Below are 20,914 nucleotides of genomic sequence, written 5' to 3'. Positions count from 1 at the left end.
TATTAAGTTCAAGTTAAATTCAGACCCTTTGCTCAATACTTTGTTGATGCCCCTTGAGCAGCAATTACAGCCTCAAATCTTTTTGAATAGGATGCCACAAGCTTGGCACACCTATCTTTGGGCAGTTCTGTTCATTCTTTGCAGCACCTCTCAAGCTCCATTGGGTTGGATGGGAAGTGTTTGTTTTCATCCAGGATGTCTCTGTATATTGCTGCATTCATATTTTCCTCTATTCTGACTAGTCTCCCAGTCCCTGCCACATCCCCACAGCATGATGCTGCCACCACCATGCTTCTCTGTAGGGATGGTATTGGCCTGGTGTTGAACGGTGCCTTGTTTCCTCCAGACATGATGCCTGGCATTCACACTTTCAAGCTTTGTTTCATCAGACCAGATAATTTAGTTTTTCATGGTCTAAGAGTCTTTAAGGTGCATTTTGGTAAATGTGTTACTAAGAAATGGCTTCCGTCTGGCCACTATACTATACAGCCCAGGCCTGATTGGTGGATTGCTGCAGAGATGGTTGTCCTTCTGGAAGGTTCTCCCCTCTCCACAGTGGAATGCTTTAGTTCTGACAGAGTGACCATCGGGTTCTTGGTCACCTCCCTGACCACTAAGATGAATGCAGCAATGTACAGAGACATCCTCAAATAATTCACTGATCTTGAACATTTAAAGTGCATTATTGTAGCTGAGATAGGCTCCAGCGCCCCCCGTGACCCCAAAGGGAATAAGCGGTAGAAAATGGATGGATGGATGGATGGTGTAACCAATACAGCCCCTATAACTACTTGGTACTGAATCAATACCCATATTTCTAGTATCGCTCAATACCAATATAAGAAATTAACCTAAGAATAAGTACTTAGTACATTTTAACAGAAGTTAAAGTTAAAGTACCACTGATAGTCACACACACATTAGATGTGATGAAATTATTATCTGCATTTGACCCATCACCCTTCATCACCCCCTGGGAGGTGAGGAGAGCAGTGAGCAGCAGCGGTTGCCATGCTCGGGAATCATTTTGGTGATTTTACCCCCAATTCCAACCCTTGATGCTGAGTGCCATGCGGGGAGGTAATGGGTCCCATTTTTATAGTCTTTAGTACAGGGGTCACCAACCTTTTTGAAACCAAGAGCTACTTCTTGGGTACTGATTAATGCGAAGGGCTACCAGTTACCATCCATCCATTTTCTACCGCTTATTCCCTTTGGGGTCGCGGGGGGCGCTGGAGTCTATCTCAGCTACAATCGGGCGGAAGGCGGGGTACACCGTGGACAAGTCGCCATCTCATCGCAGGGGCTACCAGTTTGATACACACTTAAATAAATTGCCAAAAATAGCCAATTTGCTCAATTTACCTTTAACTCTGTTATTATTAATAATTAATGATATTTATCTTTGTGGAAACACTGATCATCTTAATGATTTCTCACAATAAATATATATAGAAACAGATAAATATCAATATGAAACACTTTATTTTTATATTTCCTCTAAGTGCACATTTTTCAAATTGAACATTTTCAAATGATCACTTCTAAGACAGTCTTGTGAAATCCCAATATCCCATTTTAACTAGCTAGCCACTAACATTTTTTAACAAATCATGAATTACTTTGCACCATGTTTGTACAAATAATAACTCATGTAAAATACAAAAGTCAACTCTCAAATTTTTAAATAAATCATGTCACACTTTGAACTGGACACCAAATCTGTTATCTGTTTCTTTGTCAGTTAGTGAAGACCAAGTCTTTAAAATATTTTCTTGGATTTTCAAATTCTATTTGAGTTTTGTCTCTCTTAGAATTAAAAATGTCGAGCAAAGCGAGACCAGCTTGCTAGTAAATAAATACAATTTAAAAAATAGAGGTAACTCACTGGTAAGTGCTGCTATTTGAGCTATTTTTAGAACAGGCCAGCGGGCTACTCATCTGGTCCTTACGGGCTACCTGGTGCCCGTGGGCACCGCATTGGTGACCCCTGCTTTAGTATGACTCGGCCAGTGTTTGAACTCACGACCTACCGATCTCAGGGCGGACACTCTAACCACAAGGCCACTGAGAAATGTAGGTGGAACAATGTTAAAACAGAATGTACCCAGATATTAACAATTATAGCACATCTTCTGTCCCTTCCAAAGTTTCTCGTTGTTCCCATTAGGTTGAGTTTTTTCTTGCCATGATGTGGGATCTGAGCCGAGGATGTCGTTGTGGTTTTGTGCAGCCCTTTGAGGTATTGGTGATTATATAAAAAAAACTTTGGTTGTTTGATATTGTGTCAAAGCGGAACTGCACTTTTGTAAAAATTGTTCCTATTATTTACAATCTTTATGTCAGATACAAACATGTTTGTCTAATTTGTCAAACACAGCAAGTACGAGGTGACTTGACAATGCAGCTAGTGAGAGTACTCTATTGCACCCATAAAGCACACTGAAAACCATCCAAAAACTGCCAACAATACTCCATGTACATCTCATGGCCTGTATATTAACCATGTATTAGTGATATTGTTATTATAAGCTCTAACTCCAAGGAACTACTTTTTAAGCGGCGCCGTGATCAGTGAGCTAGCTGGCTAATGCTGCTATATTGACATACTGAGCCTGTAAGCTACTGCATACTCTCTGAGTTGGTAAAAGTAAATTCTCGATTATAAATCATGCCTCACACTTTTATAGTAGAAGGTTGTGACCATAAACTGAGAAGATAGTCAACTTAGACCTGGAGATAGCAAGAAAGACACGAAAAGACGCTCTTTTGCGGCACCTTTTTATTTTTTTTACCCTTGTGACGATTATGATTGATTCTTCATCTAAATGGGAATCAATTATCATCCCATCAGTAGGCATCCCAGTGAGAGCAGACATTGTACAGTAAGTGATTGTTTTATTATGATCATAGTATGCATATCTTGTTCAGAACTTAGTTTCTTAGTTTCTTGTTGAAGGTGATAGCGAACATCGTGATGCGTTTGTGAAATTACAACACCGTTGTGGGCTTAAAATGAACAAAATACGTAAATATTATGTTATAATGATTTATAAATGTGCCTATTACGACAATACATATATACTTACGTATGTATGTATGTAAAGCGATGATGGATGCTTTTTTTTGTTTGTAATTACACAGTAGACGTGAGCTATCCAAGCTATACTGAATTAATTAATAAAGCTCGCACAAGATTTACCTCTCAGTCTGGTTCAGGCCCCAGCATCTCATGCCCGTACTGCAACAGATCGGCCTCGTCAGTCACCTGCGCACCCGTGATCAGAAGTCGTGGTCATCTTGGCTAGCGAAGGAGGAACATCATCAACACTGACTTTTATTTGACAATGTGCCCGTAAAAATAGAACCGCTGGCTGAAAAACACTCCATGTGCTACACTTTTGGACATAATATTTTTAATTCAAAAAATGGTTATAATCAAACGAAAACAACAAAGTTCATGGATTGTTCAGCACAAAAAGGCAAAGTTGGGGAAAGAATATGTACTATACATATTTCTGCATGATTGTTATTCTAGTGGATTGAGACAAATTTCATAGGAGCCTGTTATACAGAAATATTTTTTGTTGTAAGTTGAATTATTAATCATTATTGTTTGTGAGGTAACCGTAAAAAAAAAAAAACAGTCCAGTTTATGAATGTATTTGCGAAACTTCCAGTGCATCCAGATGTTAATCACAGCGCTTCACTTTTTCCACTTTATTATCCATCCATCCATCCATTTTCTACCGCTTGTCCCTTTTGGGGTCGCTGGAGCTTATCTCAGCTGCATTCGGGCGGTAGGCGGGGTACACCCTGGACAAGTCACCACCTCATCGCAGGGCCAACACAGAAAGACAACATTCACACTCACATTCACACACTAGGGCCAATTTAGTGTTGCCAATCAACCTATCCCCAGGTTCATGTCTTTGGAGGTGGGAGTAAGCCAGAGTACCCGGAGGGAACCCACGCAGTCACGGGGAGAACATGCAAACTCCACACAGAAAGATCCCGAGCCCGGGATTGAACTCTGGACTACTCAGGACCTTCGTATAGTGAGGCAGATGCACTAACCCCTGTTCCACCGTGCTGCCCCACTTTATTATATTATATTACAGCCTTATTCTAAAATGTAATAAATTAGTTTGTCTTCAAAATTTTACACACAATACCCCATAATAACAATGTGACCAAGTTAAAAATAACTAATTTATTAAAAATAACAGCCTTTGCTTAATACTTTGTTGATTCACGTTTGGCAGCAATTAAAGCCTCAAGTCTTTTTGACTATGATGCCACAATCTTGGCACACCTATCTTTGGGCAGTTTCACCCATTCTTCTTTGCAGCACCTCTCAAGCTCCATCAGGTTGGATGGGAAGCATTGGTTTTCACCCAGGCCATCTTTATATATTGCTGCATTCATCTTTCCCTCTACCATGACTAGTCTTTCAGTTCCTGCTGATGAAAAACACCCCCACAGCATGATGCTGCCACCACCATTCTTCACTGTAGAGATGGTATTGGTGGTGATTCATGCCAAAGATTTCAAGCTTTGTCTCATCAGAGCAGAGAATTTTGTTTCTCGTGGTCTGAGAGTCTTTCGGGTGCATTTTGGCAAACCTTTTACGAAGAAATGGCTTCCGTCTGGCCACTATACCATACAGGCTGAAGTGGTAGGTTGCTGCAGAGATGGTTGTCCTTCTGGAAGGTTCTCTCTCCACAGAGGAATGCTGTAGTTATGACAGTGACCATCAGGTTCTTGGTCACCTCCCTGACTAGACTAAGATGAATGCAGCAATGTACAGAGACATCCTGGACGAAAACCAATGTTTCCCATCTAACCTGATGGAGTTTGAGAGGTGCTGCAAAGAATGGGCGAAACTGCCCAAAGATAGGTGTGCCAAGCTTGTGGCATCATACTTAAAAAAAACTTGAGGCTGTAATTGATGCCAACAAAGTATTGAGCAAATGCTGTGAATACACTTATGTACATGTGCTTTTTTAGTTTTTTATTTTTAATACATTTGCATGGAAAAAGTGAAACGCTGTGAATACATTCCAGGTGCACTGTATGCATTAAACGTTATTGGTTTGGGTTTACTTGGCTGTGCCGTTTGAAGACTTGGACCGTTTTGTTCCCGAAGGGTCTTCATTGCTCTGATCACCTGATCCGGTCTGGTGGTACAACACGTGAAGTCGCTCTGCATCCACGTCAGCATCGTCGGCACCCTCGCAGCATCGGATCCACGTTTGGGGAATGACCTCGATGCCGTAGTGTGCGCCGGCGATGGCCCCGGCCATGCAGGCTATAGTGTCTGTGTCGCCGCCCAGGGCAAGGCTGTACGCTATTGTCCGTTCCAAGCCGCCGTAGTTTTCTGGAAGGTATTCCCTTGGCTGCAAGCAGTGAAGAACGCAGAAGATGGCAGTTGGGACTGACTGGAGTGCTGCGATGCCATTACCTAAAAAAGGGGGTCAATAATTTGAATGTGATAGAGGAAATGCGAATGCAAAAAATTACTACATCCATTGTTTATTGAAGAAAAATTCATTTTGTCTCAACTTCACTATCAAACTGCTAACTAAAGGGGTCACTAAGTATATATCATATTTAACAAGATACGCAGTAAAAAAAAAAAAAAACATTTTCAAAATATCTCTTTGCTTATGTGACGTGAGACATTTTAAAGATGATCAAACTAACAAGAAATCTCATTTGTGTGAACACATGACTAACAAGTCTCATGCTTTACATGATGCATGTGAATGGACAATTGTTTGCATTAGGGATGTTCCGATCAGGGTTTTATGCAGCCGATACTGATATTGGCCGATACCGATCACTTCTATTAACTGTAATTTTTTCTATTTATTCATGTTGAAAGTTGTTGACAGTGTAACAATATCAACATAATATTTAAACTTGTTCCTTATTCACTTACATTACATACAATTGATTAAGCAAAAACAAAAACTACTATCTACTACTCATTTAAATCATTTGATTTTTGTCTTGCATCCAGGGAATTATTCCCTGAAATTGTAAACATTAACAAAAACAACAAAAAATAATTTTGAGAAATTTAAAATATAGGTCTAATCACTTTTGTATTAAATATACTTATAATACTCTTTGTATCAACCCATTTATGAATCAATCTGCTGTCCTCGTACATGTCGAGTACTGCCTGCGACAATGCTTACACACCAACAGTTATATTAATCTCTCTCTAGATTCTTGTTACGGTAATCTGCTTGTTATATATATATATATATATATATATATATATATATTAGATATATATATATATATATATATATTTTAGATATATATATATTATATATATATATATATATATATATATATATATATATATATATATATACACACACACATTATGGTTGTACGGTATACCGGTATTAGTATAGTACCGCGATACTAATGAATCATATTCGGTTATATACCGCCTCTAAGAAGTACCACTCCGCCACTGCTGTTTGTACCACCACCACCATGCTTGACGGTAGTTATGGTGTTCCTGGGATTAAAGGCCTCACCTTTTCTTCTCCAAACATATTGCTGGGTATTGTGGCCAAACAGCTCAATTTTTTTTTCATCTAACCACAGAACTTACAGTATATATATATATATATATACACATATACATGTATGTGTGTTAGCTAAAAGCTGAAATATACTCTTGCGTCACGTAGCTTGTGTACGCAACGCGTCCTTCTCCTCCCCCTACGTACCCTCCTGCAGATCTTTACATGCACATAGAAAAAAAATCTAGCTTTGTGTCAGCGTTTATTAATGATGACAAACTAAAACAAAAAGGTCATGAAAACTCCTCACATCTTTAAAGACAAATTCCATCAAAGACAAAGTTTAATTTTTTTTTAATATGATGCTGTTATTAGATTTTCTTTTGTTAGATTGGTCAGCTTGTTACGACATCATCGGAGTTCGCACAGCCCACCTTTGCGAATGTCTTGTTCTACGGTTTCAAAGCAATGTGTACATTAAAAGTGACCGTTGTTTCAAAATGATTAGTTCCAGCTCTAACATTAAAGGACGTATAGTTTCAATGCCATTGTTTAATACTACCACTACTACACACAGGAAAACGTGAGGAAGAGAATTAATTGCAAGTCGGTCTCGCCTGCGTGTACCGAAACAAAGATTGTGAATGACTGACAAGAGGCTCTCTTTGTTCATGTAATTCTACTGTCAAATACACGTGCTCAGGTGTTGATAGCGATACACAGAGTGAGACTTCTTGTGCCCAGTTTGAAAGCCAGAGACAAAGACGTAGCAATTTATCTATGACGGCAAAGTTATTGAGTTAATTTTAATTTATTGATTTTTTCGATCAGCCCAGGCCTTACAATTGCATTAATGTTTTCCAATGCCTCCGGACATCGAATGTAATGATTTTTAATGTCATTTAAGGCCTTCAAGTTCGCAAAATCCATTGAATTACTTTTAAAGCTTTTTAATGACCCGCATAAACCCGGATCACATACTTTTTCATTAAAAACGGCCGACACTGATCGGTGGCGGATTGATCGGCACATCTCTAGTTTGCACTATGTGTACAATGTGTGGATGGACAGACCACCGTTTGGATTAGGTGTGTTATTGTATGTAGGTATGCACAATGTTTCTTACTGGATGACACAGTGGTTCAGAAAACGGATGAATATATTTCAGAGGAATCTCTTTTTAACTGAATGTAGATTTTAGAAGACCAGTACTGACCTAGCTCAGAGATGACCTCCTCTATAGTGACCTTGTTCCTGTCCATCAAGTCTCTGACTCGATGAAGGCGGTCACAGAACGGCTTTTCTGCTTCCTTCAGGCTGTGCCAACACACCAGGGAACAAATAGTGTTAGTTACTGTAGTCATCACATGATGAATAATAATATCCTAAAGTAAAGTTAGGAACTGTAGTTTCTCCTGAAGCATGTTGTGACTTACATTCTGGCATCATTCCGTGCCGCCTCATCACATTCAAATTCCTCCATCTCGGTGATCAGTGTGTTGATGAACTTCTGAGGCAGGTCCAAGGCACCCTGCAGGGCGAGGTGGACAGCTAATGCTTGCAGAACTGCCCCGTTGTAGCCCAGAGAACAGGAATGGGTGAGCATGGCACCCAGACGAGCAAACTAACAAGACAAGAAAGAGTGTGGTTATTATATTGGCAAATTCAATCAACAATAAGATCAAGCGAATAACATCGGAACTGCTGAAAAGTTGACGTTCTCTGTTTGTGCGCACCTTTTTAACATCAGCTGGATCGGGGAAAGCCAGCGCAAAGGGGGCCGCTCTCATTGCTCCTCCATTGCCAAAAGAGCCTCGACCATTAAACTGGTCCTTGGCTGGCTGGTACACGTCAGTGAGCTGAGGGGACGCCAGTTTCTTCAACACCTGGATGACTCCAGAGCCGTAACCACGACCCGGGGACAAACTGTACTCCTTCGCAAACCTGGAAAAGCGATACATTTTCGTGTTTGAATGAAACCACTGCTTCCAGTTTACAGAACAGCGGTCCTATGAGAAACATGAAGCATTTACTAGGTATTTTCTACCTGCGAGCCATGTCCTGCTCATTAAAGCCAGACCGGGTCAGCAGAGACTGGACCACACAACGTGTCATGGCTGTGTCGTCACTATACTCCAGGGAGCCTAAAACAGACATAGACAAATACAGGCTGTATTCCACACAAAATACTTTCCATACATTAATTTACTTTTTCATTGTAGTGCCATTTAATTGTCATTCATTTAATTTTTTTTTATTTTTATTTTTTACAAAATCTTGCAATACAGAAGGGTAACACTTTACCCTCAAGGTGATATTGGTGCTGCCACTTGCTTTTTTATGTCAGTTTTGTTCTGTTAAAATTAGAGATGTCCGATAATATCGGCCTGCCAATATTATCGGCCGATAAATGCGTTAAAATGTAATATCGGAAATTATCGGTATCGTTTTTTTATTATCGGTATCATTTTTTTTATTTTATTTTTTTATTAAATCAACATAAAAAACACAAGATACACTTACAATTAGTGCACCAACCCAAAAAAACTCTCTCCCCCATTTACACTCATTCACACAAAAGGGTTGTTTCTTTCTGTTATTAATATTCTGGTTCCTACATTATATATCAATATATATCAATACAGTCTGCAAGGGATACAGTCCGTAAGCACACATGATTGTGCGTGCTGCTGGTCCACTAATAGTACTAACCTTTAACAGTTAATTTTACTAATTTTCATTAATTACTAATTTCTATGTAACTGTTTTTATATTGTTTTACTTTCTTTTTTATTCAAGAAAATGTTTTTAATTTATATATCTTATTTTATTATTTTTTCTAAAAAGTACCTTATCTTCACCATACCTGGTTGTCCAAATTAGGCATAATGTGTTAATTCCACGACTGTATATATCGATTGATATCGGTATCGGTAATTAAAGAGTTGGACAATATCGGATATCGGCAAAAAGCCATTATCGGACATCCCTAGTTAAAATCTAGTTTGTTAAACATTTGTACAAGTCTGAAACGATCGCAATGCTAATTTTCGTTAGCCTGTCAATGAGCCCACCCTTTGTATACGAGCCAACCTTAATCGAGTATGGTTGGATCGCTTTTTTTCCATTTTATACCAAACTGTAATGTGGATTTAACATGATTTTTACGTGTATGTGAACTTCAAACTTCAACTTTCAGGGAGGGCAGAATAATACACGTAAATAAACCAGGGGTTTACAAAGTGCAGGCAGTGTTATCTTGTAGAAATAAAAGAAGCAGCAACAACTGAATAATACAGCAAAACAATATAATGTAACAATAAAAACTTACAGATTGTAATTAATCAAATGTATATACTTGTTCTTATGCTTTCTGAGCTCACTATGTTCACTGCTCGCTGTACATATCCTACCAAGTCAGACCTTCACTGTTTCAATGTCCATTTCTCAGATGATATTATTGTTGATGACTGAAGTGCTGATATCAACCAAACCTAACCCCCCCCCCCCCCCCCCCCCGCCCCAACCCCCTCCACATCCCACCCCCCGGATTGTAAATAATGTAAATAATTCAATGTATATACTCTGATGATTAACTTGTGTGATGACTGTATTATGCTGATAGTATATATTTATACCATGAATTGATTAACATGGACCCCGACTTAAACAAGTTGAAAAACGTATTCGGGTGTTACCATTTAGTGGCGAATTTTACAAAATATGTACTGTACTGTGCAATCTACTAATAGAAGTCTCAATCAATCAATCAATAACAGATTTTTCTTTAAAAATGTGTATATTTTTCAGCTTTTTTAAGGGGGCATATTATGATTATTTTTCTACATTTAAAACACTTCCTTGGGGTCTACATAAGTAATGGTGGTTCTTTGCTCAAAATGTTGCATAGATTTTGTTAAAGACCATCTTCAAACCGCTTCCTGAGCATCTCTGCAGGATGTGCCGTTTTGTAGGCCGTGTTATTTATTTGGCTCCACTTCGACTGTGTCTTCTTCCCGCCATATTTGTCGTAGTTTTTAGCGCTTCCATAGCGAGACTACTGACAGATATGAATTCGGACTATACGCGATTTTGGATTAGCAATGGCAACAGCGGAGAATGCATGTGCATGTACGAGCCAGTCTGCCCCACAACAGACGGATAGCGAAAAAGGGGGAGTTTATTGTGTACAGTATCGAACTACAAAGGCGGACCACCACAAAGCCCTTTGGGTACATTTCTACCATATATGGATAATCCACTGACGTCACCAATAGGAAAAATGTCACCAAATGAGCATTTCCAGGCTGCTTCCCGAAAGTATGAAGGAAGGCAAGATTGCTTTATAAATATCTCCGCCACGCCTCCATGGTTTGAGTTCAAATTTTCGGAACGTATGCAGATCCCGAGAAAATACAATTACCGGTAGGCAAATTCTACAATTGCCGTAATTACACCACCCAAACACGCCCCCATTTTTTTTAAATAATCAATTTGTGGGAAATGCTGCACACGTACACATTATTTTGAGTGCGCAAGGGCATGCCCACTGAGAAGTACCCGGATGTAGTACTCAACACGCAGCCAATGTGTGTGTAGCTATGGAGCCGAACTACTGTCAATCATCACTATCGTGGCTACTTATGAGGGCTACCAGGGATTAACTCCCAATAGTTGCAATAAAAAAGAAGAAAAATAAATATATTGCAATCGAACAACAGAAATCACACTACACTGTCAAAATCCGTTAAACTCAATCACTGTACACTCCCAGTAGCCGACATGTTGAGTGCAACATCCGGGTATTGACGGTGCAAGCATTATGCTGTACTTCTACGGTGTGAACGCGTTTAAGCACTCAAAATGTTAAAATAGAAACAGCCACTGAATGTGATCAAATATCAACATAAACGGATTAATACTTTTTAAAACAGTTTAGGTATATCTTACATTCCAATTATGTTCCCCTCGTGTAGCTAAACTGGGCAAATGTGAAGCTATGCTGTTCATCTTTAATAAATGGTTGGCCGTTAAGGGAGTAGCCTCCATCATAGCAATGATTGACACTCACCGTTCCCTTTCGTCTCGTCGTCCAGACTGTTCGTGTGCTGCAATACATTCTCGATGGGAACCTCCTCCGCTCCCTCAAACTCTCCCCCGACACAGTCGCCCAGCACTGCCGCGACCAGAGCACCCCTGAACCGGGACAAAGACGCCGGTCCCCCCATTGCCGCCACTGCTCTCGCTGCCGTTGTAGCCATTCATCCGAAGGTGCTCGATAAACTAGAGGGCGAAATAAGGAACATCAACGTATCCAAACAACAAAATAACAAAAAATGTCGGTTCGCTTGTCTCTCTGCTGCTTGTCATTTGTCGAACGGAAACACTCGAATGAAGTACTTCCGTCAGTGTACGTCAAATGGTACTTAGGGCGCGAATTTTGAGAGAGTAGTATTCTCCTAATGCAGGGGTCGGTAACCTTTTTGGCCTAGAGAGCCTTGAAAGCCAAATATTTTAAAATGTATTTCCGTGAGAGCCATATAATATTTTTTAACACTGAATACAACTAAATGCGTGCTTTTTTAAGTAAGACCAACATTTTTAGAGTGTAATAAGTCTCTTATTATTTTTAATAACAAATTGTTATTCTGAAACTAACCAATAATAAATAAAATACTTATAAAATACCAGGTAACACCTAATGTTAGCGTAACGTTACTGTATGGTTCTCGTTTGGTTATGCAAGATGAGAACATTCTAAGAACATTCTCAGAACATATCAAAACCTATCTGACACACAAAATATTTGCCTGCAATGGAAACAGCGACCGTTAGGCTTTTCGAAATGTTTTTTTTCCGCAAATTTACTTTATATACATTATGTAGTAACGTTTCCCTAACGTTCCGCGAACGTGTTGTGTTTTTCGAACAATCTGACGTCAGCTGAGCTGAGTCAAGGCTGCACGCATGCGCGTAGAAGCTTCCGTGAGACAAAGACGAAGCTCGACAACGCTGCAAATTCCAGAATCCCGATAATCAGGCAATACGGTGCGCCATCCATTGATCACATGTAAGTAGATAGAAAGAGTGAAATATGAAGCATGTTTTTGTGTAACAATTTCTACCCTACATGATTAATTTCAGACCATTTTACGGTTTTAGCGTTGTGTCAAATGCGCGCCATGCTCAACTGCCGGCACCATATAAACTAGCATGCATTTCTCGTGCATATTGGCTGTTATATAGTTTCCAAATACCAACGAATGACTTCTGAAGAAGGGTGGATCTATCTGTAGCCTAGTTAAACAATAATTTGCCCCGTCAGTGTCATATTTTGAGGTCCATATGGCACGAATGTTGCCTGAACGTTCTGTTAAACATTATCACAATTTCAGAAGGGTTAAAACCATTAAAAATCAGTTCCCAGTGGCTTATTTTATTTTTCGAAGTTTTTTTCAAAATTTTACCCATTACGCAATATCCCTAAAAAAATGTTATATACACCCGTCCATTTTCCTGTGACGTCACAATACAAACAAACATGGCGGATAGAACAGCAAGATATAGCGACATTAGCTCGGATTCAGACTCGGATTTCAGGGGTTTACGCGATTCAACAGATTACGCATGTATTGAAACTGATGGTTGTAGTGTGGAGGCAGGTAGCGAAAACGAAATTGAAGAAGAAACTGAAGCTATTGAGCATTGCCAACCTTGAGACCTCCGATTTCGGGAGGTGGGGGGTGGTTAAGAGGGGAGGAGTATATTGACAGCTAGAATTCACCAAGTCAAGTATTTCATACATATTATATATATATATATATATCTACATCCTGAAAATATGCAAACAAAACTGTGTTTAGATAATTGACACTTCAAACTTGCATAAATAAATATTAAGGAATATAACATAACTTGGCTTCTGAGAGTTTCAAAATGTAATGAATAAAATGCTAAAGTTGTTGATAAACAAGCTATTATTTTAATAATTAAATATGGTCATTTTAAATGAATTATTATGATAAATTAAAATCAATTATTTCAAATATGTTTATTTTAATGTATAATTCTATGGCTGGATGTAATAAGGAGTCACAAAAAAATACAAATAAAAATACAATTAATTTTGATGTTTTTAGCAAAATATAGTAAAAATGTGGGCGATAATAGGGCAACCCATTTTCCTTGTTTTTTTTGTTTTTTATAGAATAAACAACACAATGAAGAAGTTTCAACAGAAGGCTTATAAGCGTAGATGGGCTGCCACAACTAGGCATTTGAAGAAGCAATGCCGACAGTCAACTTTAGAATTAGAGAGTGATGATAGCGAGCAAGAGAATGACACGACAATCTTTACAACTCCAGAAACAGTGACAACCCTTCAGTACATGGATGCTGCGGAGACTGCTTCCTGCACTGCCGCGGGTGCTGACAATGCCACCTACAGTGGCCTTGATAGTGATGAGCCTGATGAAAATGATGCTGATTGGAGACTAATCGACCATCATGTCACCTTGTCATCTGATTCAGAAAATGAGAGTGATAGTGACTGCTTTGAAGATATTTTGAGGTCTGGATTATTTTATCTTCAGAATAGCTTCTGCTATTGGCCAAAGCCAAATCCTACCCACTCCAGAATCCGGAGAGCTGAGATTCCTGACAAAGAAGTCTGGGATAGGCTGCCAATTCGGGTTTTCAGGAAAACATTGACTGGTAAGGGAATATTGTCAAAGTCATATCATGTATATCTTAAACAACATAATTCATCTTGAGTCATCAGCATACTTTGAAATTTTGCAGAAGACTTTGACAAGGCCCTTCAATATGAAAAACAAGCTGAAATGTTTTCGAGCCCAGAGGAAGAAGAAATGTCAACCAAATGGAGCCACATCACCCCTGAACATTATAGAAACGATGAGGAAGATGTGTATGATGCTGACGGTTAGTCACTTTTCAAAGATTGTTTACTTACAATACTCAAACACTACTTAGTGGTGCATAAATGTTATTGTCTACGTTGGTTTAGGCGAAGAGGAAATTCGGCCAAAAAAGAAGTGCAGAAAAGAGAAATTACAGATCCTCATCCAGGCACCCCCACTGCCAGTGCTCCCACCATTGAACTTTCTAAACTCCAGCGAGTACCAGACCACTTCAGCCAGTACCAGCCAATACTACACCACTCCAAGGCATCCAGGCCGACCTCACAGCCCAGCGAGAAGCAGCACTTACAGGCTCAGTCCAGACAGGAATCATGCATCCAGCTCAAGCCAGTACCAAACCACTCCAGCCAGTACGAGTCAGTACCAGACCACTCCAAGAAGCAGCAGGAATGCCCTTGAAAGTGAACGTTAGTTGGCTATTTAACTGTTGATAGGTGGTGTTAAACAGGCTGTTACAACGGGCAGTAATACAAATTACCTCTTTGACTTTTGTTGTCTTTGCAGTTTTCCAGTTAAACATGAAAGTTAAAAAAAATAGTTGAGAACCAGGGAGAAATTATGCGCATGCTGAGAGGGCTGGCAGCACAGTCTGTGGGGCCAGAAGCTGGGGATGTTCAAGATCTCATTGAGAAGCCTTTCGAGACTCTTGAGCAGCTTAAGACCTTCAGTGAACAGCTCGACACTGATCTTCTGCTCAGAAAGCAGCTGGTAATTAGTTTTAATTCCCCACTGCAAAATTATCTTGCTCAGTTATCAAAAAACATGTTCTAATCAAGTACAATATTGTTGTTTATTTATTTGTATAGGTGAAAGCTCTTACTGCTCTTGGTGGGCAGAATTTGGCAGACACGGTGAGGACAATGCTGAGGAAAATTGCCACAAACAAAGTCCTGGAGCAGCTTGGTCTCCGTGGAAAGACAGGCAAAGTGGCGTTTGAGGACTTGCCCTTTTACAGAATAATAATAAGTAAGTGTTAATAATAGGTTTGCATCTTTGAACATGTTGCATGTATGCTCACAAGGTCGATCTAGCTGTTATTATTACGGTATTTATTCTAAAGGGAATTCTAAATTGTGCTGGTGATTCCAGAGGCATGCAGGGGTGTTTACAAACAGACGACCACAGCTGAAGTAGATTGTGAGCTTGGAGAGGTCCTGAAACTGGCCACTTTTCGAAAGGGAGGTTCAAAGTTTGAGGTACGGAGAATTATGATAAGATATCCCAATTTTGAATTCCATTTTATTGAAGTTCCACTGCATGTCTTTTGAATTTGCAATTATAACTACTTGCAGGAGAAGAGGAGGAATTAAGAGGAAGTGACGGCGAAGAAGGGCAAAGGGAAGTGTAAAAAGGAAATGGACAGTGAGATGAGTGACCAGGTAAATGATAAAGTAATTATGCCAATGTTTTAATTCAATTCATAAAGATCCCAGTTCTGTGTTGAATTTGCAATTATAAATACTTGCAGGAAGTGAAGAAGAAGAAAACAGGGAAAGGGAAAAGAACCAAGCAAACGCTAGTGAGACCAGTGAGCATTGAGCAGGTAAACAAGGAGTAAATTATGCCATGTTTTAATTGAATTCAATTCATCTACATTCCAGTGCTGTCTTTGTTGTATTTGTGAATATCTATAATTATTTACTTCCAGGAAGAGAACCAACAAGAAGGGGCAGGAGTACACTGACGCGCACGACCAAGACCACAGCATTCCATTTCTATTCCATCCATCCATCCATCTTCTTCCGCTTATCCGAGGTCGGGTCGCGGGGGCTGCAGCCTAAGCAGGGAAGCCCAGACTTCCCTCTCCCCAGCCACTTCGTCCAGCTCTTCCTGTGGGACCCCGAGGCCAGCCAGGAGACATAGTCTTCCCAACGTGTCCTGGGTCTTCCCCGCGGCCTCCTACCGGTCGGACGTGCCCTAAACACCTCCCTAGGGAGGCGTTCGGGTGGCATCCTGACCAGATGCCCGAACCACCTCATCTGGCTCCTCTCGATGTGGAGGAGCAGCGGCTTTACTTTGAGCTCCTCCCGGATGGCAGAACTTCCATTTCTATTGTATTATAATTATCACTAATAAATAATTATTGTTTAATTTTCTGTTTTGAGTGTCAGTCCTGACAATATAGCACAAAAACAGACGTAAATACCACTGCATTCCATTTCTATTGTATTATAATTATCACTAATAAAGAATTATTGTTGAATTTTCTGTTTGAGTGTTATAGTCCTGACAATATAGCACAAAAACAGACGTAAATATCACAGCATTCCATTTCTATTGTATTATAATTATCACTAATAAAGAATTATTGTTGAATTTTCTGTTTGAGTGTTAGTCCTGACAATATAGCACAAAAACAGACGAAAATAGCATGTTCCTAAACAGTTCCCTAAACGTTCTTGCCAAACGTTCATGGCTAACGTTCTGCTAACCAAGCAAGAACTCCACAACCTCACGTTCTTTGAACGTTACAAACTAACGTTCCCATAACAATGCCACTACGTTCTCCTAACGTTCACATAACGTTCACGTGTTACCTGGGATATACTACCTTCTTACTACCATTAATACGACTTCTTCAACAGGTGCGGTAGAAAACGGGTGAATGCATTGAAATGCATGAGAATGTTTTATATTTTGAACGTTATTTTTGACACTGTGATTACCAATGTCAACTAAGATTTATCTGAGAGCCAGATGCAGTCATCAAAAGAGCCACATCTGGCTCGAGAGCCATAGGTTCCCTACCCCTGTCCTAATGTCTCAAAACCAATACTGTCGCAGATAACGGAAATGACGGTCGCAAAAGGTAGGTATTGATTGATTGATTGATTGATTGAAACTTTTATTAGTAGATTGCACAGTTCAGTACATATTCCGTACAATTGACCACTAAATGGTAACACAGGTAGGTCTTTATTGTCATTGCACAAGTACAACAAAACTTTGTTTTCAGCACAAACTCTTTCAAGATTAGACAAACAAACAGGGTTACAGAACAGGAACGCTGATGGGTCGCCACAAGGCGCCCTGTAAAAGATGGGAAAAAGGTCAACGCTGGGGAAAGATGAGTAAAAAAAATACAATCTAGACTGGGCTCTTAAGGGGGGCGGAGTACATTTATAGCTAGAATTCACTAAAATGAAAGTATTTCTTTATACATATATATATAGTACAGTACACAGTAATGAAAACACAGTTGTTCTACTAACTGTACTGTACTTGCTGTTTACTTTAAAAAAAATAAAAAAACACTTACCTTTCACTATTTGAGTAGCCTTTGTTCTGCCATTTGAGTACTGGCGAGCGATCTCTGAATCCGGGAACATATCCATCACGGATTTGTTGAAAACATCCGCAAATGAGAACGGGATGTTGCTTGCAAGGTGGCCCATAATACTGCGTTTCCGCCGCCTTGTGCTTCTCTGACCGTCGAGTGTCTATATCCATTCGTCCACCGTGTTATGGGTTATAGATGAACCGATGGATAACGGAGACATATATAATAGCCTCCTTTTCAGGTGAGAGGACGCTAAAGGCAGTGCCTTTAAGGCACGCCCCCAATATTGTTTGTCCGGCTGGAAATTTTGGACATTACTACTTGCCGTAGTTTTGAAGCAATGCATGATGGCAATCCGGATGTTGTGTGTCAGTGTATTAACGTGCCGGCTGGAATAAACACACGCTGAGAAATAGCTCCGTGCCTGCCTACTTTATGGGTTATAGGGTCAATTGTACGGGATATGTACTTCACTGTGCAACCTACTAATAAAGTCTCAATCAATCAATCAAAAATAGATAAACCTATGGATAACGGACACATGTATAATAGTCTCCTTTTCAGGTGAGAGACGACGCTAAAGGCAGTGCCTTTAAGGCACGCCCCCAATAATGTTGTTCGGCTGGAAATCGGGAGAAATTCGGGAGAATGGTTCTCCCGGGAGATTTTCAAGAGAGGCACTGAAATTCGGGAGTCTCCTGGAAAATTCGGGAGGGTTGGCAAGTATGCTCGAGATATCTAGCAACAGAGGGGAGGGAGTGGGGGGCCACGGTGGCAGACTGCAGCTCTTCGGGCGCTGCCCATCCGTCCATCACTCCTATGGGATTTATGTCGAGGGCATTGGATTGGATTGAATCTGTTACCCATCGGAATTTGTAACTCCAGGGGGCGATGTTCCCATGAGGAGAAGAAGAACGCTTGCGTAAATGGCGTAAACTATCTTTAATGCTGAAACGTCAGTTGTCAGAATTTCAGCATTAATAAATTACACATATTCTGGAAATCAATGACTTACTTTCTTTATAGTATGAGTCCATTGTATCAGCTGTTGATTCTCTCTCACACACATACATTTTCCGGATTAAAAGCTATCATGGAATGAAACGTCAGTTGTCAGAATTTCAGCATTAATAAATTACACATATTCTGGAAATCAATTCTTTACTTTCATTATAGTATGAGTCCATTGTTGTTATTAATGCTGAAATTCTGACAACTGACGTTTCAGCACAATAGTTTACGCCATTTACGCAAGCGTTCTTCTTCTCCTCCTCTTTGGGCTTGCCGTTTAACCATCAAACAAACATCATGGGAACATCGCCCCCTGGAGTTACAAATTCCGATGGGTAACAGATTTCGGTACAACACCGGTACCGGTCCGTGAATCGATTGGTGCCGGGCCGCACAAGAATTCAATTTTATTTTATTAAATCAACATAAAAAACACAAATTAGTGCACCAACCCAAAAAACCTCCCTCCCCCATTTACACTCATTCGCACAAAAGGGTTGTTACTTTGTTAATATTTCTGGTTCCTACATTATACATCAATATAGATCAATACTTATTCTACAGTTCATGTCTGCAGTTGTTTTTATTGTGTGAAGTTCATATTTTGTCTCATTATTCAGCTATAGATGTCCCCGTTGTTCAGCAATGTTTGCGAGCGATAGCAAGATTCAGTATATGTTGTGGAAGCCTACGAGAAATGTATTAACCTATAGTTTATTAACACTATAAGGGATATTTTGTTGATGCTAATAAATATCACCAAAGACGATATAATGTGGTCATCCGTGTCGAATAAATCACTTTTTCCTGCACAACTATAAACTTTTAAGTTTCTGCTATGAAAATTGAGAACAAAAATACTGTGGATATATGACCAACAATCACAATATTTATTAATATGACTTAACATGACGTTAGTATATTTGAACAACCATACCATACAAGAGAACACAAACTAATAGGATCTCTTTGTTATTTTCTTATGCTTAGTTCTGCTCTTAAACACCACTAAAATAGTAGAGAATCAACTCAAATGCATCACAGAAAGGTTCTCAAACAAATTAAATGTTTAAACAAACATTTTGCAAAGCGATCGCTGCAAACACGAAAATGGTCCGATTGTATTCCACAGGATAATGCAAGTGTTATTTTTAAGAGCAATTTCCTTCGACGCACTATCGTTTTTTCCCTGACTTCATTACCTTTATGAGCCACTTCTTTCGGGACTATATGAAAGCTGTCTCCTATATCTCTATTTTGAACGATTGGAACACCCAAGAACAGAACAGTAATACATCATTTTCTGCTCAAACTCTACACTACGCTCAAGCTGCTTGACCATAATGTCAAATAAGCCACGAAGAAGAAAATGGGATGAGACGTCATATGCAACCCAGCAATTCAGTTCCTTTTTTTTCTTTTAATTGTCAATTGTAGCCACTCGAATTAGTACTTCCGGTAGACATAGCCAAGATGGCGACGATTGAAATTTTTCCCCCTCAAAAACCGTTATTTACACAAACAAAACATGGCATTACAAATTTTACGGTACTGTAAGTCAGACAGTGGAATCACTTAATAAAAATATGGGAGAAACTATTACAATAATGAAATGTATATGTAAAGAGAACAAGAAAAACTCTATGAACAGTGGAAAAAGTAAACTAGTCATACGAGCAGCACACAAGACAGGAGAAAGCATGGAATTTAGTACCCGAGGTCCTAGAGTTAGCCCAGTGAGTACCACAACAATAACAGTATGTACAATTTAAACAGAATAGAAGACTGGGTTATAAATAGCATATGTTAATAGGAATATAATTAATATAAAATAGAATAATGTAAACTGTGAACCTGCAGTCCAAATAAGAAGTTAAAAAAATGTCAGCAGACCAAACCAAATATTAATGTGTAGATAATAACAAAGAACATTTTTTCAACCATTGAGTGTAGAATGTTGTGCATTTTAATGGATTTCAAAAACAATAGTCGTTGATTAAAATCCAAAACTTTGGGTGGATATATATCGTAGACAGTGTTTTGTATGGAAAAACACACCAATCTCTCTCTCTCTCTCTCTCTCTCTATATATATATATATATATATATATATATATATATATCGATTCGAATTCG

At 39.3% G+C, this 20,914-nt stretch overlaps 2 protein-coding genes across 3 annotated transcripts; one reads left to right on the top strand and one right to left on the bottom strand.

The window, feature by feature from the left end:
- Window positions 1–3,399: 3,399 nt before the first annotated feature.
- adprs (ADP-ribosylserine hydrolase) lies at window positions 3,400–11,978 on the bottom strand. The gene is made up of 6 exons (XM_061968431.1): window positions 11,620–11,978; window positions 8,596–8,692; window positions 8,285–8,492; window positions 7,985–8,172; window positions 7,765–7,865; window positions 3,400–5,464 (listed from the first exon to the last, which is right to left on the bottom strand). The coding sequence occupies exons 1-6, from the start codon at window positions 11,807–11,809 to the stop codon at window positions 5,103–5,105; spliced, it is 1,146 nt and encodes a 381-aa protein (XP_061824415.1). The 5' UTR covers window positions 11,810–11,978; the 3' UTR covers window positions 3,400–5,102.
- A 1,662-nt stretch (window positions 11,979–13,640) lies between these two features.
- On the top strand, window positions 13,641–16,567 carry LOC140678972 (uncharacterized). Of its 2 annotated transcripts, none has more exons than XM_072913603.1 (9): window positions 13,641–14,261; window positions 14,349–14,489; window positions 14,575–14,895; window positions 14,993–15,196; window positions 15,295–15,454; window positions 15,578–15,684; window positions 15,781–15,867; window positions 15,957–16,031; window positions 16,137–16,567. In XM_072913603.1, exons 1-4 carry the CDS (start codon window positions 13,703–13,705, stop codon window positions 15,028–15,030), a joined length of 1,059 nt encoding a protein of 352 aa, XP_072769704.1. In that variant the 5' UTR covers window positions 13,641–13,702; the 3' UTR covers window positions 15,031–15,196; window positions 15,295–15,454; window positions 15,578–15,684; window positions 15,781–15,867; window positions 15,957–16,031; window positions 16,137–16,567. The 2 variants fall into 2 exon arrangements, with proteins under 2 accessions (XP_072769704.1, XP_072769705.1); XM_072913604.1 differs by having other exon boundaries at window positions 13,644–14,261.
- The last annotated feature ends 4,347 nt before the right edge of the window (window positions 16,568–20,914 follow it).

Source organism: Nerophis lumbriciformis, linkage group LG08 (assembly GCF_033978685.3).
Source record: "Nerophis lumbriciformis linkage group LG08, RoL_Nlum_v2.1, whole genome shotgun sequence".
Classification (NCBI taxonomy): domain Eukaryota; kingdom Metazoa; phylum Chordata; class Actinopteri; order Syngnathiformes; family Syngnathidae; genus Nerophis; species Nerophis lumbriciformis.
This window is presented reverse-complemented; position numbering and strand designations above follow the sequence as displayed.

What these genes read in the sequence shown, in the direction of transcription:
- LOC140678972 (XM_072913603.1), top strand. Translation starts at nt 13,703, where the DNA reads ATGTGGGCGATAATAGGGCAACCCATTTTCCTTGTTTTTTTTGTTTTT. An exon ending in AGATGTGTATGATGCTGACG is followed by an intron (nt 14,490 to 14,574) that starts GTTAGTCACTTT and finishes ACGTTGGTTTAG; the next exon opens with GCGAAGAGGAAATTCGGCCA. An exon ending in GAATGCCCTTGAAAGTGAAC is followed by an intron (nt 14,896 to 14,992) that starts GTTAGTTGGCTA and finishes TTGTCTTTGCAG; the next exon opens with TTTTCCAGTTAAACATGAAA.
- adprs (XM_061968431.1), bottom strand. Translation starts at nt 11,809, where the DNA reads ATGGCTACAACGGCAGCGAGAGCAGTGGCGGCAATGGGGGGACCGGCG. An exon ending in CGACGAGACGAAAGGGAACG is followed by an intron (nt 8,693 to 11,619) that starts GTGAGTGTCAAT and finishes TGTCTGTTTTAG; the next exon opens with GCTCCCTGGAGTATAGTGAC. An exon ending in GAGCAGGACATGGCTCGCAG is followed by an intron (nt 8,493 to 8,595) that starts GTAGAAAATACC and finishes TCGCTTTTCCAG; the next exon opens with GTTTGCGAAGGAGTACAGTT.